Genomic DNA, 16,996 nt, shown 5'->3' on the forward strand with positions numbered 1-16,996 from the left:
AAATAGCACGTGTATATAGAAGTGTAATTACCTCTGTGTCACAAGACTTTCGTGCTTGAATTAAATGCATGCATTTTTTAAAAATAAAAATTACATTACAAATTACAAGCACTACAATATACAAGTTGCATTTATTGTCCATCTACATGTACTATCAAACTACGCTGGGAATAGGTCAGCAGAAGAACTGGACACAAATTGTAAAATAATTTCGGGACAAATCCAAACTTATTTAAAGCGACAATAACTGAAGTAAACCAGAAATGGATCAGATCGAAATTGAACTGAAATCTGGAGCATTTTATTACGCCTGGTTGGCGTCATCTGGTGGCCGTTGCTGGAACTGCCGGAACCTTGGTGGTTTGTCCACATTTCCACCCGGACGGCGGTCGGGGAGCACGACTGGCCAACATGGCGAACCATCTGCGCTTCCTTGCCCGCACTGTTATGGTTCAAGAAGGAAATATAGACACCGCATACAAAGCACTGAATCGGTAAAGTACGGCAGCAATTGAGTTTAATTCTGTGCCAGTGGGAATGTTTTTTTAATTGTTCAGTGGTCCTGCTGGAGTATCGTTCGTGTGTATTGTCAGAAGTCACTTCAATGTCATCCATCACTGTAACTGACATTAACAGCAGGTTCATTGTCAGTTATGAAGTATTATGTAAATGTAATTATTCAGTGCTTGTTTCTAGGGGTGTGGGAACATATCGGTACAGCGATATATCGCGGTATTTGACGTGGGGATATTTTATCAAAACAGTGACATCACATATTGATATTTTTGTATACAAATTTAGTCTATGTTGTTTTGGCTGAATTATTATTATGGGATCCACACAGATTGTATACCGTATCCTTTATATCAGCTCTGTTTTTACATTTTCAGTGAACTTTAGAATATTGCAATAAAAATACACAAGAGGAACCGCTACATACAGTATCACAAAATATCAATATATAATCATATCATGATACATATTGTATTGTGAGATCCTTCCCACCCCTACTCGTTTCAATGCTCATTTCTAAAAATGTACAATACAGGCCAAAAGTTTGGACACACCTTCTCATTCAACGTGTTTTCTTTATTTTCATGACCATTTACATTGGTAGATTCTCACTGAAGGCATCAAAACTATGAATGAACACATGTGGAGTTATGTACTTACCAAAAAAAGGTGAAATAACTGAAAACATGTTTTCTAGTTTCTTCAAAATAGCCGCCCTTTGCACATTCTTGGCATTCTCTCGATGAGCTTTAAGAGGTGGTCACCTGAAATGCTTTTCCAACAGTCTTGAAGGAGTTCCCAGAGGTGTTTAGCACTTGTTGGCCCCTTTGCCTTCTTGGTCAAATAGGCCTTACACAGCCTGGAGGTGTGTTTGGCGTTATTGTCCTGTTGAAAAATAAATGATTGTCCAACCAAACACAAACCGGATAGGATGGCATGTTGCTGCAGGGGCTGTGGTGGCCATGCTGGTTCGTTGTTCCTTCAATTTTGATAAAATCCCCAACAGTATCACCAGCAAAACACCCCCACACCATCACACCTCCTCCTCCATGCTTCACAGTGGGAACCAGGCATGTGGAATCCATCTGTTCACCGTACAAAGACACGGTGGTTGGAAACGAAGATCTCAAATTTTAACTCGTCAGACCAAAGCACAGATTTCCACTGGTCTAATGTCCATTCCTTGTGTTTCTTGGCCCAAACAAATCTCTTCTGCTTGTGGTTAGCAGTGGTTTCCTGGCAACTATTTGACCATGAAGGCCTGATTCGTGCAGTCTCCTCTTAACAGTCCTGCTAGAACTCTGTGTGGCATTTATGTGGTCTCTGATCTGAGCTGCTGATAACTTGCGATTTCTGAGGCTGGTGACTTGGATGAACTGCGTCTTCAGACGCAGAGGTTACTCTTGGTTTTCATTTCCTGGGTTGGTCCTCATATATACCAGATTCGTTATAGCGCTTGATTGTTTTTGGGACTCCACTTGATGGTCCCAGCCCCATTCATAAAGCAAGAAATTCCACTATTTAACCCTAATAAGGCTGTGAAGTGAAAACCATTTCAGGTGACGACCTCTTGAAGCTCATCGAGAGAATGCCAAGAGTGTGCAAAGCAGTAATCAGAGCAAAGAAACTAGAATATAAAACATGTTTTCACTTATTTCACCTTTTTTTGCACATGAAGCGCATACTGAGGAAGAGCGTGCACTTCCTCAGATCCTTCCATCACCTTCATCCCCCTAAATCCTAACAAAAAATGTGTGTGAAAATCATGCCATTTTACTGGGTTTTTTAAAATGATTATTATTGTACCTGCCACAGGGTCTTGTCAGTTGACGGTATTATAGAGACGGTGAAGCGGCGGCGTTACTATGAGAAGCCATGCCGCCGCAGGCAGCGGGAGAACTATGAGAACTGCAAGAGAATCTACCATACGGAGATGGCACGGAAAATCGCATTCATCTCGAAGTCAAACCGCCAAGACCCCTGGCTCGGCTGCTGATAAGCCGAGAGAAAGCTGACGACCGAGGCAAATGCCAACTGGTGCAGGAAGGAGCTTTTTGGAACTTTAACCACCAAAAGGACTGTTTCCCAATACGTTGTTGGAATGTCATTTCTGTCTGGAGGACTTGTACTGCTAAGATGATTTTGGAAAATGTGTTACTTTCTCCAATAAAATGATAACTGCTAAACAACAACATGCTTCCCCTGCCTAGTTTGCCAATTTAAATTTTCATGGTGACAAGACTTAGTTTCCAGATGCTATTTTCAGAATTTTGTCACTGAGACATCTAGTCTCAGATGTTGTCTTTTACTAAATGGATGAAATTATATCATTTGATTTAGTGTGAATGTAAAGTGTACAAATGTCTGTAATAGCAAAATTGTTCTTTGACCCATGCAGGAGAACACAGGTTCGACATTACACAATATTAGATTAAATTACACACACACACACACACACACACAATATATGTGTGTGTGTGTGTGTGTGTGTGTGTGTGTGTATATATATAATGTAAATCAATAATGGAAGGCTTATGAGATGGTCAGTAAATGCACAAGCCTAGAATTTAGAACAGAGGAGAACAATGTGAAATCTGCAGAAACAATCAGATGATTCAGGCAGAATTCTGGTTGAATAATTGACCATTTTTCCTGGTTTAGCCACACATTCTCAGTTTCCAGGCATGGACCTGACCTTTACGCAGAGGTCTACAGTTCAGGTTTAGAAAGAAAAAACCCTCACCAGGATTTTTTTGCCTCAATATTTTAAACAAAGTTGCTCAGCCAAGACATTTTAAGTAAAGTTCTAATTCTGAAATTGAATTCCACAACTCTTATCAGACAGCCTTATTCTGAGTGAATGGTAAGTAAGTGGGGCCACACACGTGGCATAGGAATTGATCAAATTTGAATCCCCCCCTCCATCCAGAATTCATCCTTCTTATATGGGTCCAGGTGCACGTACTGGTCCCACGGGGTAATACCTGCCTGAACACGTGCAGTCACAGTGCTGTCATGACAGCATTCAGAACTCTTTACCATTACCAGACTTATTCTTACCATTACTAGATTCAACAGAGAACTTGATTGAAGATCTCATTTCTTCCAGGACCAGGCTTAATCCATGACCCAGGTAAATTCCCTGCTCATGGATTAAGTCTCAGTGAAGTTCTTCATAAAATAACGCTTTTAGTCTACGACTGGATTGCATAATGACCCTGTGTGTACATGTTACAGAATATAATTTACATCATTTGAGTGCCTAGCCTCTAGTACTAGTTTCTTATATGTCTTGTTTATGCAAGATTGCTTAATCTGTGAACGGCGAGCCAGCTAACCAACCAGCTATCTCCTCACGTCCGCCGACCAGAGACGCCAAACCGCGGCGCAGCGTGAACGCGCTTTCCTGCCACACAGCCAGCTGAGGCTTGCACGGGTGCCACGTGCACGTACGTAGGCTGACCGAGTCGCCACGCCCCCGACCAATCGCTGCGCAGGCCACTCTCGGACTGGTCACGCCCCCGACCAATCGCTGCGCAGGCACGCTCGGACTGGCTACGCCGGCGACCAATAGGCGAATTTCACAACATCACGTCCGCCAATGATAGGCCGGCGTCTCCCGCACACAGCGTAGCACGTGTGTTTGGTGCACATGTCCTCCCTCGCTGTTAAGTGGCGTCAAGTGGAATAAAGAAAACGAGTGGAGTGAAATAATAAGAGGACCTAGCCGAGGTTACACCGAGTCGGATCGACAAAACCGAACTGGTGTCGTACAAACATTTAATGGCGAATTAACTGCGTCGAGAAGACTTGCACTGAGGTTGACGGCCACGGGAAAAACAAAAGCGTTCTGGCGTCCGCCCATCACTGTTTTTCTCTCAGCATACCGGTAAGGTGCGAACAGGCGTTCTTCAGAAAATGCTTTTAAATCCATTTGAAGTCACATATTATAACATTTTATCATATCATTAGGCATTTGTTGCATGTTAGCGTCTTTTTAAACATTTGGTAACTTGTTTTTTTCTAGCGTAGTTGTGTCTCATCTCGTCATCTGACATTCTGACAAAGTATTGTGTTGCTAAGTATGATTATGCAACAACAAAAAATGTTCTGCTGGCTGGAGGGGTCTGCACTTCAGCAGTATTGATGCAGTTTTGAGTATTGATCACCAGTACTTTTAACCCCCACCTGGGTGGAATCGGCAGATTTGTCATCTGCAACCCTGTGTGTCCGATCAACTGCTTTTGATACACAAAATCTGTACTTGAGACACGCTCTGGCCGAACAAATCCCACGCGCAAATGAATATTTGTGCTGCATTTCCCCCTTCCTGCCCCCAAAAAATGTAGGATGGAGTCGGAGATCGCACTGCCCTTGAGCTTCTGAAACATGTAAACGTTTATTTACTGTGTTAAACCCCCATACTGTCGCCATAAACTGCCGAGATTCAGGTCACACAGGTCACTTCATCTCTGTCAATCATAAATACAAGCCGATCCAATAATGATAGCTGATGATAGGGCCGAGGCGCAGTTAACGTCGTCGTGTTTTGGAAATGGGGTGCACACGGTTATCACGGTAAATGTTTTGTCGTGCAATTTGTACAAACCCAGTGAATTGTGCAAAATGTAATGTTTGTAAAAGAGTGCCGTGTCAGCAACATACCTCACCTCTGCAGGGTAGTTTAGTGCTTTCCTGTAATACATTACTATAAATTAAAGGGCTTGATAGTTTTGAACTCAAACGGCCATTTAGTAAGGATGAAAAAAATACATTTATTGCATTTATCAGACACCCTTATCCAGAGCGACTTACAATCAGTAGTTACAGGGACAGTCCCCCTGGAGACACTCCGGGTTAAGTGTCTTGCTAAGAGACGAAATGGTAGTATGTGGGGTTTGAACCTGGGTCTTCTGGCTCATAAGTGAGTGTGTTACACCTACTCATACACGGGCCGTTTGATTGCATCATCAATCCCAAATTACAGGATACAAGACCAGCAGGCTTGACTGTAGCTGTAGACCGCGTCCCTCGTCCCAGTTTTCACAAACACTGTGGACTGCGGGGGTTTAAAAAAAATGAAGATGGACATACCAGGCACGCTGGAACCTGTATTTCCTCATACGCGTCAAGCTGAACAGCCTTTTGTTAAATAGCGGTCAGTCCAAGCCCTACTCGCACAGTAAACAAGACAGAAAATGGATGTACGTTACACAGTAACTCGTAACCTTGGTGATGGTGAAACCTTGGCGTGTTAAATGGAGCTGTTTTTTTTAATGGTTAAACATAGTTTAGCTCGTTTAATGTGAGCTGGACCTATTGTTACATACAGGTTAGAATTCTGGTAGTTCATTACATTACATAATTGCCCTGTTGTGCTGTCATGGTGCGTGTCTTACTTCATATTTCATGTTTGAGATCATATTTGAGTGTAATGTGCAAAATTAGTGTATCCACTTGTTGGACTTTGTTACTTAAACCTAATTAAAAACTATTGAATATGCAGATTAAATAATCAGCATGTTCAGACAATGTTTGTGTGTTCTTTTCTGTTACTGTACATTATCTGTTTTTCTGTTCGGTTAATAGCAGCCCCAAAAGCAATGTTTGTGTAAAAACATGTTTATTATCTTATTTACTTGCACATTATTTTCATTACATTTCAATATTACATTTAGCATTATATATTCAGTTTAAATATACATTTATCCAACTATTTGAATGCTTGTATGTATAGATGTATAAACACAGCACAGTTTTTCCATTTTGTAGCCTAATCTTACAGGCTAGACTCAGAAATGTAGGGCAAATGTCACAATTATATGCTGCTTTTTACAAAAGCTCACATCTGCAAAGTACATAGTTGCATTCAGTTGAACACGGACATTGCTTACATTTAAGTGATTTTTGTTAGTCAATGGCTCACATTTCATAATGCCAAGATTATATCAGGTTCAGATACCAGTAAACACACACAAAGACACTCACAGTTTTTTATTTATTTATTCATTCAAGGAATGGAGTCACTGGGCAACTCCACTCAGTGGTCTTCACGGGACTCCCTCTCATACACTCCAAGCTTGGCATCAAGCGAGTGCGACCAGACAGAAGATGAGGGCGACTCTTTCTCTTCTGAGGGTGAAAGTGAAGGAGCCCATTTCCCGGTGGGCACCAATGTCACCAGCATCCTCTGGTCACCGGAATCTAACGACAAGAAACATGCAGGTCACCATCCTGCGGCACCTTCCTCTTCCACACCAGGACCAAGTGAAGGAGATCTGGCTTTTGCCCAGAAAGTGAGTGTAAAACATGCACTGGGCTACTGTTAATATATTTGTTTGTGGCTTAAACACACATGCAAGCGATCAAATTATGGGCTGTAACTATTCTGCCTGCTTGTAGTGCTCCGAACTGCAGGGATTTCTAAGGCCACTTCTGGAGCTACTTAATGGACTTAAAATGGGCAAATATGACAAAGGTATGGTCTGCAAACTAATATTAGAAATATACCATTGTATATTATGTGAACCTTGTGTTGCTAAAAGGCAATGTTTTGACAGGTCTAAGCACTTTTCAGCAGAGCGTTGCTATTGATAGACTTCAGAAGATTGTGGGAATTTTGCAGAAGCCTGACAGGGGGTAAGCAACTTCAGTAAGATGTTTTTTTGCTGCTTATCGAATGCTTTATATCTGTACTTAATAATGGTAATGTGAAATATACAAGCCATCAATACTGCAAAGTCACGTAGCACATTACATGGTAGGCAATACCTGTGTAATTTTATAGGGGCAGTGTTGCGAGATCAGCACTCAACAGATGACTATTTTAAGTATTCATTCATTTATTTGGTTTGCAGCCTTGACCCCTGCTGGTAAGGAGTACACACTGCAGATTAAGATGCACAGTACAGACACAAGTATATCAGCACAAACGTTAACAACACAACTGTATACGTATACGAATACATAGCTCACAGCAAGTCTATTTCTGGCTTTATGCTTACCTTCTCTTTTTGCTGTTGGACACATTTCATTTAACATGCAGCTTTCTTTCCATGTGCAACCTTTGTATCCTGTGTGAAAGTGATTTATTGTCACATGTGACATACCACTGCACAGCACCCAGGGCACACAGTGAAATGTGTCCTCTGCTTTTAACCCTCAGTGGCAATTGGGGGTTTGAACCCGCAACCTTTCGAGTATGGGCCAGCTTTCTTAGCCTCTTGGTCATTGCTGCCCCCATGACCTCACAGCACATTTGTCTGTCAAACTGATGAACAAATCCTGTATGAGACGTTTGAATGCACTCACACTACAAATGTAATTGTTATAATGAAAACATTTTCATTATAATCTAGTAATCTAGCCTGAAGCCAGATCTGATAGGGTATAAGAAGGCTGGTCTTTGTGTTGGGCTATTTTTCATGGTGACGCTTAGTGTTATTCTGTTACTCTTTTAGAGAGAAATACTTGCCCACCCTGCGCCAAGTGGAGGTGATGTTGAAGGGCTGGTTCCCTCAGGTGCTTGTCCCTCACTCCATCACTGCCATGCAGAAAAGGCCCGCTGGTCAACACTGGCATCTAGACCAGATGTGCATCCCGGTCAAGGTGAGCTTCATGCTTATCTGTTTACTTATCTGTTTTCCAAATGAAACTGTTGCCAATTGTAACTCAGTCTCTTTTACTGTCTCAGAAACGCAGACTGAGCTGGTCAGACCCAGAGCTACCCAGTCCTGCATCACCACACTACAAACGTCTCCAAGATGGGCAGCCAGTGGAGACCCTCAGACCTGCCAGCTTCAAGGATGGAGTTTCAGCTGATGCCACAAGCTGGAGTAAGACCATGGCAGCCAATGAAAATTGTGCATGTGGCATCCCAGGATCTTCCAATGATGCCACAAGGGGGCAGAAAGGAGTTTTGTCTCCACTGTTTTTTCCTTATTGCTCCTCTGGAAACAGTGACACACAGGACAGCTCTGTATCCTCCACCACCCCCACATCAGAGTGCCCTGTGCCAGTCAGCCTCAAAAGTCAGTCAGTGAAGATTGAAACCTCTGCAGGGCAAAATCAGCATGTAAAAGCACAGTCAGGAGCACCATCAAATACAGCATAGAGTTCCCCTCTGGGAAGTCCTTTTGACTGATGCTCTGTTTTTGGTTATTACCCTTTCAAGCCAATGTGGTCACCAGAGTTACAAACCTTAGCCTTTCTATTTACCCATACTCCATCAAAAATTACAGAATAAAATTAATAGATTGTCCAGTCTTGTCAGGTTATACCATCAAATTGGACTGAGAGGTGTGAAGTCTGTGCATTTACCAGTAAATTTAGACTATGCTGTCTAAGCATTACAATCTCCAGTGTGGAGGAAAAATGATGTCAATTTTTATGTGTTATGATCATATTTATTGAAAATCGTTCAGAGTACCAGAGTAGTTTTTGATATCATACATAATGTACTTGTGGAATAAAACCGAATGACAGCAGCCTGGTAACTTAGTGACTTTACAGGAAAGAATATACGTACAGCACTGACGCAGCCTATTTCATGACTACAGCACCACACTGATATGTATTCCTGTACATGGCTACAGGACATTCACACTCTGCCTTCTATAAGCCACAGTGTTAAGCGGTTTGAATGCCAGGCTGCAAAAAAAAAAAAAAAAAAAAAATCATGTACTGATTGATTACAAACCTCTTTTGATGAGACTTGAATTGTGTACAACCACTAACAACAAAAGAAGAGAAGAATAAAGAATTATTGAGGGTTATTACTTGAACAACCTGAGCTTTCGTACAGGCAGCCTTAAAATAACCTTTGACTTGATCATCAGTTGGGTTGTTGTTGCATATTTTGATCATTTTGGTGGCTGAAAATGTGTTCTATGTGCTGTTAAAAAAAGAGAGAGAAGGAGAGAGACATTTTCGGAGATGTTTTATTGCCAAATGCAAATTGCACTTGAGCATTATGATGCTTTTTACTCATTGCATTACTGATGTTGTTTTAAATGGAAATTGCACTATTTATCTCTTCCTGTCACTGCACAAGTGAATCAAGTCTTCATTCAGAGAGCAATGTGTGGTCATGAAGCAACGTTACTATTGTTCTGAAATCTGTATGTTCTTGTGGAGCTTACAATTTGTGGTTTTGAACCATACTGGTACAGTGTATGTTTATCTATTTAGCAATTGGACCTTGACATAGCATATTGTTATTAGTTAAAAGGGACAAATAATTCAGGGGGTGGGGTACATTTCTCACTTGATCATGTAGGCCTTTTTATCTTGGAGGCCAGCAATAAATTACAACATGCATATTAAGTCCATGTTCACTTTCATTCATAGATGTAATCATTAACCAATGTAAAATGTTTTTTTTTTTATTATTATTGTTAACCCCCCACAATTGACAATGTATGGGTCATACTTTTATATTTAGGCCTAAAAAAATATAAGACCTTGTGACAGCACAGTGTTAATTACACATTTAAAATATGCTGAATTTATTAAATAAAATATTTTACTAATCTACTAAACCTTTTTTGTATTATACAGGATTAACTTTATGTGTGATGGTTTTTACTGTAATGTCTGGTGGGCTTAAATGATACATTCAGTATGTGGCATTTTTCTACACGTCGCGCTATTAACATTTAAACATTGTGCATTTTAGCATTTAAAATTGTAATTATCATCTGATGTTTGCCCCAAGCTTTAGTTGCAACGATTCTGCTGATAAATTCTCGGTCATGATTGTTTATCTACAGCCTACACATGTATCCATAAGTGCTTGTTTTTAATACTGCGTTACACAAGGTGGGCATTATGCATCTTTGGCCGTTTGGTATAGCCGTTCCTGCGATGGTTATAATGATGTTATGGACCTCATATAAATGTACTGTGTGGATTTTATGATGGGATCCTGAAAATAAAGTATGGCTACAGTTCCTGTTTTCTCTTGCAAGAATTGTGTCGTCCATGTGACATCCACAAGGTCAACAATCATTATGATATAATATCGTCCTGAGGAAAACCTTATTATCTGTATTAAAACGGGGTGGTAGTAGCCTAGTGGGTAACATGCTCACCTATGAACCAGAAGACCCAGGTTCAAATCCCACTTACTACCATTGTGTCCCTGAGCAGTTGCTCCAGGGGGTGACTGTCCCTGTAACTACTGATTGTAAGTCGCTCTGGATAAGGGCGTCTGATAAATGATGTAAATGTAAATGATAGATGACTAAAGCTGACTAAAATTAGCTTCATCTACATATCTATCGGCGTTTATTACGTCTAGTTCTCTCGCGCGACGTCTGGCTCCCCGGCGCGGGCTCCGTGCGCATGCGCGGCAGGCGGCCCGCGTTGCTATGATCGGTAACCCAGAGTGAACCGGAGAAAGGCCTGGAAAATGGCGGCTGGGAACGACGCGGCGAGTAGCCAAGGCGGCCGTGGCTCGGCCCTGGATTCCGCGTTGGATCGTCGTTTTCAAGGAGTTACGAATACTATGGAGTCAATTCAAGGATTATCGACGTGGTGTATTGAAAACAAGAAACACAACAGCGCTGTCGTGCGGTCCTGGATTAAATGGTTACGGAAATGTGAGTGTTGCTAGCTCCTGACATTTAGCCCGCCAGCCTGGAGGCTCACGGGGCCACCATACTGTCCGAATACATGAAACATGGTCGTAAGATGGTGTGTTGTGCACGTGCTTTACAGAAGTTCAGACAATTATGTATTAGCTTAATGCAAAACTTTAGCTAACGTTATCATCTTGGCGATTGCTAGCAGCATCTCGGCTAAGAGACTAATTAGCATACCGGACAACTTGTGGACACTGGAAATAAAAGCACAGTTAGTTTTTTGGCTCGTTTCTGTTCGCCGTAGAAGGTGCATCGAAAGCATGTGAAGTCCTGCCAGTTTAGTGCGCTCACAGACATCGCTGCTATGAGCTTGTTTTTACGTCTAGGTCTTGTTCTACGTCTAGTTTTGCAAATATTACACCTGGTTCAAAGGTCAGCGCGCGGCTCAGCATCCTATAGATGCCATGTTGAGTACTGCACAGGTTTCTAAGTTTTGTTTTATTTTGGTGAGGAATTCAGCTGACAGGTAGTGTATGTATTATTTATACAACTGGACAAATGCATGCTCCATAATGTCTGTGCAGTCTTGATTAGGTCGCCAATAAAGTGTTAATATTAAGATGTGCAAATAATACGCATCACAATGCATCACATACAGTGTGGTGTGTAATAGATGTACAGTACAGGCCAAAGGTTTGGACACACCTTCTCATTCAATGTGTTTTCTTTATTTTCATGACCATTTACATTGGTAGATTCTCGCTGAAGTCATCAATAATATGAATGAACACATGTGGAGTTATGTACTTGACAAGAAAAGGTGAAATAACTGAAAACATGTTTTATATTCTAGTTTCTTCAAAATAGCCGCCCTTTGCTCCAATGAGTTTTAAGAGGTCGTCACCTGAAATGTTTTTCCAACAGTCTTGAAGGAGTTCCCAGAGGTGTTTAGCACTTTGCGGTACATCCCAACCATCTCGATTGGTTTCAGGTCCGGTGACTGTGGAGTCCAGGTCTCCACTTTTTGTTAAGTACATAACTCCACATGTGTTCATTCATAGTTTTTTCATGAAAATAAAGAAAACTTATTGAATGCCTGTACTGTATATGTCTGTTTAAGTGGATGCCAGATGTTTTATGATCACCATAACTGCATATTATAGCAACAAAGTAACAAGTGTATGGCTTTTGTTTGGACACTGTGGTGAATTGAAGAAGATAAATATAAAATAGCACATAATGGACCAGATCTGTTACATCGGAGTATATTTCTGATCATTTGAGTGGACTTTGTGATTTTAAAGTTGACTATCAGGTAAGAGGATGGATGTGCTTCTTCTGTGTTTATTGACTAATCATGGCACATTTACTCGATTCATTAAAATTCTTTAAACTTGAAAGTGTTCATAGGTATAGCGACGATTCTTGGGGGGATGCACGAAATAAGATGATCCTTTATTAATCCCACAAGTGGAAAATTTTCATAGTCACGGCAAAACATGAACCGTACATGACAGCAAAATATATACATATCTCTATTCAGTGAGGAGAGAATAAACAGCTCATAAAGTTTTTTCCATCTATAATGAGCTGGTTCCCCCTCTCCTTCTTTTCTGATATTGGTATATCTTTGTCAAGGAAGGAATAGATCATGAGTTGAATTGCACGATAATGACAAACAGTCTTGTTTTAATAATTAGGGCTTTTTAAATTTATGCTTGTATATATCAATTAATTGAGAAAAAAAGTTACTTAATGTAGATCTGCACATTGGTTGCAGGTTTTGATGACATGGGGCAGACATTTACTGGTAAACGTATTGTGAATCCATCTGCATAAAGAACAAAATATTTGCATTAACTGCTGAGATTAGATAAGACCATTTGAAGGTTTATGGTATTCGAGTACTTTATGAATGATTTTGGGGATTCTGAAAGAAAAGACCGTGAGGTGTTCAATGTTTTGTTCACGTGCATGTGTTTCCATTGGAGAAGGCAGCAGAATTGGTAAAATGGCAACAGTGTTATTCGTCTATGATGATGAAAGCCCTTTATTAAGTTCCAGCAAAAAATCTGGCCATCAACGCAACTGTACATATACACAAACATCACATGGGGGGAGTAGACAGGTCAAGAAGTTCCGATCACACCAATTAGCACAAATTCTGCCCATCAGCACAATGTTTTTGCGTTCTGAAACTTAATCAGTTTTACTTCAGTGTTACCGAACCTGCAGACATGTGCGATAGGAATGCTGTTCATTTACCCTCAAATTTCCACCATGGTAAATGATTGTTGCGTATCCCTGTTCCTTATAATGGCTGCTGCAGCTAGGTCAATATATTTACTATGTAAGTGCTTAGTTGTTATATGTAATACAGCACAGCACCCAGTGCACACAGTGAAATGGGGTCTCTGCATTTAACCCATCCCCTCCCGTGGGAGGACAGGCACCTGGGGAGCAGTGCTTGGGGACTGTGCTTTTGCCACAGTAACTTGGCAGCAGCCTTTTGAATAGGGATCAGCTTCCTCACCCGCTGGGCCACCACTGTCTCACTGCCTGCCCCATCCACTACTGGGCTTACCAGGCAGTCGTAAAAGCGTTGGAAAGGTACCTCACGACAGGAATGCGGTTCAACTTTGCCTTTACTGGCACATCGCCTAGCATTGAACTTAAGTTCAATGTCAGTGCCGGGGACTTGTCACCAAAAAATATATATATACAATTTTGTTCCGCATGCAACAAAAGTAGTCAATTGAAAAACATTTTTCTACATCAAAGCACACACAGAGACTCCATGACAGAGTCTCGCTTATTTCACCGCAACCTTCCCACAGACTTTTTTCGCAACTTTCAGGCGTTTTAGATGTAAAGTTTATCGTGAAATCACTGGAGGGACAGATTTTTGTGTCAACCTTTTTCTTTTAAAATTACATTAGTACCTCATGCTCAAAAGCATTTTTCATGGAAGCTGAAATGAATTGCGACCGCTGCCCAGCTCCCCACTCCAATTCAAGTTGACATCTGTGTGTAATCCAAACTTTTGCATTAAGTGATGAGGCCTGTGTGGCTGAATAAACAGATAATGGCACATTATTAAGCATTGTTAAACCAGTCGATTACATGTTTAAATGCTCATGTAAATGCCAACAAGAATAAAGTTTATTCATACCAAGACTTGTATAGTTTGGTTGATGATTAGTTCCCTTAGATTTTACTTATATAAAATACTGAACTTAAATGTACATTTTAAACATTGAACATTTTGTATTTATTATGATTTATTTTATTCTAAAGTGAAAGTGATTCTCATGTAACCCACGGCACACTGTGAAATGTGACCTCTGCTTTTAACCCGTCCCCTGAAAGGTGCCCAGGGAGCAGTAAGTGGGCACGGTACCTTGCTCTGGGGTACTTCAGTGGCACCTTGGTAGTTTTAGGTATTTGAACCCACAACCGTTTAATTAAGGGTCCACTTCCTTCAGCCGTTAGGCCACCACTACCCCTCTGTTCGTTGTGCCATTAACAAAGCTAGTTGTTCTATATGTATTATAATAAGTTCGTTATTCTATGTATTATATTTCACTTTATTACATTTTTTCCGCCAAAATGGATGCTAACATGGAGATTTCCTCTGTTATTTTGCTTTTAGATTACATTATGTATTTGCATATTTATGTGTGTGGTATTTGACTGTGCTTCCCTTTCTCTCCCTGTTTCTTAGCTGAAGCCTCTCACCGACTGAATCTGTTTTATCTTGCCAATGATGTTATACAGAACTGCAAAAGAAAAAATGCTATTGTCTATAGGACATCTTTTGCAGATGTGCTTCCTGAGGCCATTAAACTTATAAAGTAAGTCTTAATTTCAAACTAGTTTCTTGGTGTTTGGCAAGTGATTGACAGTGTCATAAAATTCCATTATAACTTAGGCTTTTTTTAAGGCTTTTCTGCCTAAGTGCAGTCCTGAATTTTATCAGGACTGATAGGATCATGATGTCAAATGTTTTTGAATGTGAAGTAATTGTGTCATTGTGAAGCAGCACAGCACACGGTGATATTATGTAATGTCATAATGTCAGAAACCTATCATAAAGAAAAAAAAAAAAAATATGATAAGGAACCCAACCAATTGGCCATTAGATTGGATGTACTCATGGATTGGCTTTGCTGTGAAGGGTGCGGCCTAATTTATTGTCATGCAGTCAGAGTGTGACAGAGTGTGGCGTTTTCTATTCTTGTCTGTGCATGACACCACATTTACACTTGTGCAACGTCAGATATTTCATGTTTACACTTCAGAGAAGCCCCTGACAGTAATCTTGTTGTTTTAAAATCACCTCATATTTCTAAATGTTTTGCTTTACAGTAATATTTATATAAGCAATATCAACCTATAGCTTTTGTGATGTGATTGAGCTTCAGTCCATGCCTGGGGGAGCAGAGCACAGACAGATATGTCTTCTGCAAATAGCCACATGTTTGGTTTAATGTCTGTGCAGACGGTGTGCACAGTGTGTGTAACTCGGTTGGGTTTAGCACAAGTAAATATGCAAAGTACACTAATTGCATAATATTTTTCAACATTAATCACACTGTGTATAAGTGTTTTCAAAATCGCAATGGCTGCATAATATGTGCAATCTTCACTTTTGTTCATTTGGCCTTGCGTGGGTTAACCCTTTTATACCAGTTGGTCACAATAGTAACCACACAAACCTTGACCATACTTACAATTTCTGCAAATCTTGAAATGTAAAAAAGTTAAATGAAAAGGTCTTAAATAATTATGTTCCGTCATGTTTATTTAAATGTTATTAATTTAGGCTGGTATAATGTAATTTCTTTTGCATACCACAAGAGGGTGAAAGGCTGTAGGTCTTGTTTTCTGCATTATTTGTTCACCTAACCGCTTCCTCTGGCCACACCCAAGCCTAGTGGCTGATCCTGTTTAATAACCTGAATGATTTCTCTTGATGTGCGGAGAGATTATTCAGGTGAGCACCCTGTTATTGTTCTAGCTCGCCTGTCATCACTTGCCTGAAGATTTTAGAAGGTCAGTGAGCGTGTGGCTTTTTTTTTTTCTTTCTTGAACCTCCACCTTATTTTCCCTTCTCACCACAGCAGTGTTAAGGACTCGAAGGTGAGGAAATCTGTGGAACGAATCCTTAACATCTGGGATGAGAGGAGCGTTTACCCAGATGAGTTCATCTTGGAGCTAAGAAATGGACTAATGAAGAAGGAAAAAGAGGTCAAAGGTCCGTATTAGAGCGCACAATAAATCTGGGTTAGGATAAGTGAAATGTGTGACTCTTACAAATGTCCTCTTTCAGCTCCTGTCAGTTCCAAAGCTGCTCTGAAGTCCAAGATTGTTGCAGAATTTGTGGTGAGTGTGTCTTCAGCCTGCCTGTCTTGTTGTAACGCACAGCATTATGATGGTGTCTGTCTTTGTTTTTAAGCCTCAGGCCTTCATTGAGCAATTAGCCAAGTACAGAAACTCCATGGACGAGATTGACCTTCGGGAGAAACAGCTTAACAGTATGAGGGTAGATGTTTGCAGCACTGAAGCACTTAAAAAACTGAAAGGTGCGTCCATCGGTTGCTCAGGGGGTGGAGCTAATGAAGTTGCTCTGTTTCCAATTCTGCTTTATTATTCACCTCAGATAAGGCAGGTGGTAAAAGGTTCTGCAAGGACTTTGACGAAGGCAGTGCCAAGCTGCAGGACTTTGTGGCCTTCTTGGATGGACAGGTGAAGCGAGGGCCTGTCCTTCTGGAAGCTTTGGAAAATGCAGACATCTTTTATGAGATGCAGTACAAAGAAGTGAAGATTGTTACTAGTGTGAGTCTCATTAAAAAAATATGCATGAATATGTATTTTGTCGCAAAGTAGTTGAAACAGTG

General features: G+C 40.7%; 3 protein-coding genes across 6 annotated transcripts in view; all 3 read left to right on the forward strand.

Moving 5' to 3' along the window:
- Nucleotides 1-373: 373 nt before the first annotated feature.
- On the forward strand, nt 374-2,705 carry mrps21 (mitochondrial ribosomal protein S21). The gene is made up of 2 exons (XM_028964347.1): nt 374-494; nt 2,329-2,705. Exons 1-2 carry the CDS (start codon nt 412-414, stop codon nt 2,507-2,509), a joined length of 264 nt encoding a protein of 87 aa, XP_028820180.1. The 5' UTR covers nt 374-411; the 3' UTR covers nt 2,510-2,705.
- A 1,410-nt stretch (nt 2,706-4,115) lies between these two features.
- On the forward strand, nt 4,116-9,206 carry ciarta (circadian associated repressor of transcription a). Of its 2 annotated transcripts, none has more exons than XM_028964179.1 (6): nt 4,116-4,407; nt 6,529-6,809; nt 6,916-6,991; nt 7,074-7,152; nt 7,974-8,121; nt 8,207-9,206. In XM_028964179.1, the coding sequence occupies exons 2-6, from the start codon at nt 6,531-6,533 to the stop codon at nt 8,624-8,626; spliced, it is 1,002 nt and encodes a 333-aa protein (XP_028820012.1). In that variant the 5' UTR covers nt 4,116-4,407; nt 6,529-6,530; the 3' UTR covers nt 8,627-9,206. The 2 variants fall into 2 exon arrangements, with proteins under 2 accessions (XP_028820012.1, XP_028820011.1); XM_028964178.1 differs by having other exon boundaries at nt 4,118-4,402.
- Nucleotides 9,207-10,912: 1,706 nt separating this feature from the next.
- celf3a (cugbp, Elav-like family member 3a) overlaps nt 10,913-16,996 on the forward strand; it is a 32,820-nt gene continuing 26,736 nt past the window's right edge. For all 3 annotated transcript variants that reach the window (XR_003743352.1, XR_003743354.1, XR_003743353.1), the window contains exons 1-6: nt 10,913-11,114; nt 14,821-14,950; nt 16,220-16,353; nt 16,429-16,481; nt 16,555-16,681; nt 16,759-16,934. The gene's annotated coding sequence lies outside the window, so the exon portion shown is untranslated. The remainder of the gene's footprint in view (nt 11,115-14,820; nt 14,951-16,219; nt 16,354-16,428; nt 16,482-16,554; nt 16,682-16,758; nt 16,935-16,996) is intronic.

This window comes from Denticeps clupeoides, chromosome 20 (assembly GCF_900700375.1).
Source record: "Denticeps clupeoides chromosome 20, fDenClu1.1, whole genome shotgun sequence".
In the NCBI taxonomy this organism is placed as follows: Eukaryota; Metazoa; Chordata; class Actinopteri; order Clupeiformes; family Denticipitidae; genus Denticeps; species Denticeps clupeoides.

Coding starts and splice junctions, on each gene's coding strand:
- mrps21 (XM_028964347.1), top strand. CDS start 412: ATGGCGAACCATCTGCGCTTCCTTGCCCGCACTGTTATGGTTCAAGAA. Junction 495..2,328: donor GCATACAAAGCACTGAATCG/GTAAAGTACGGC, acceptor TACCTGCCACAG/GGTCTTGTCAGTTGACGGTA.
- ciarta (XM_028964179.1), top strand. CDS start 6,531: ATGGAGTCACTGGGCAACTCCACTCAGTGGTCTTCACGGGACTCCCTC. Junction 6,810..6,915: donor ATCTGGCTTTTGCCCAGAAA/GTGAGTGTAAAA, acceptor GCCTGCTTGTAG/TGCTCCGAACTGCAGGGATT. Junction 6,992..7,073: donor AATGGGCAAATATGACAAAG/GTATGGTCTGCA, acceptor ATGTTTTGACAG/GTCTAAGCACTTTTCAGCAG.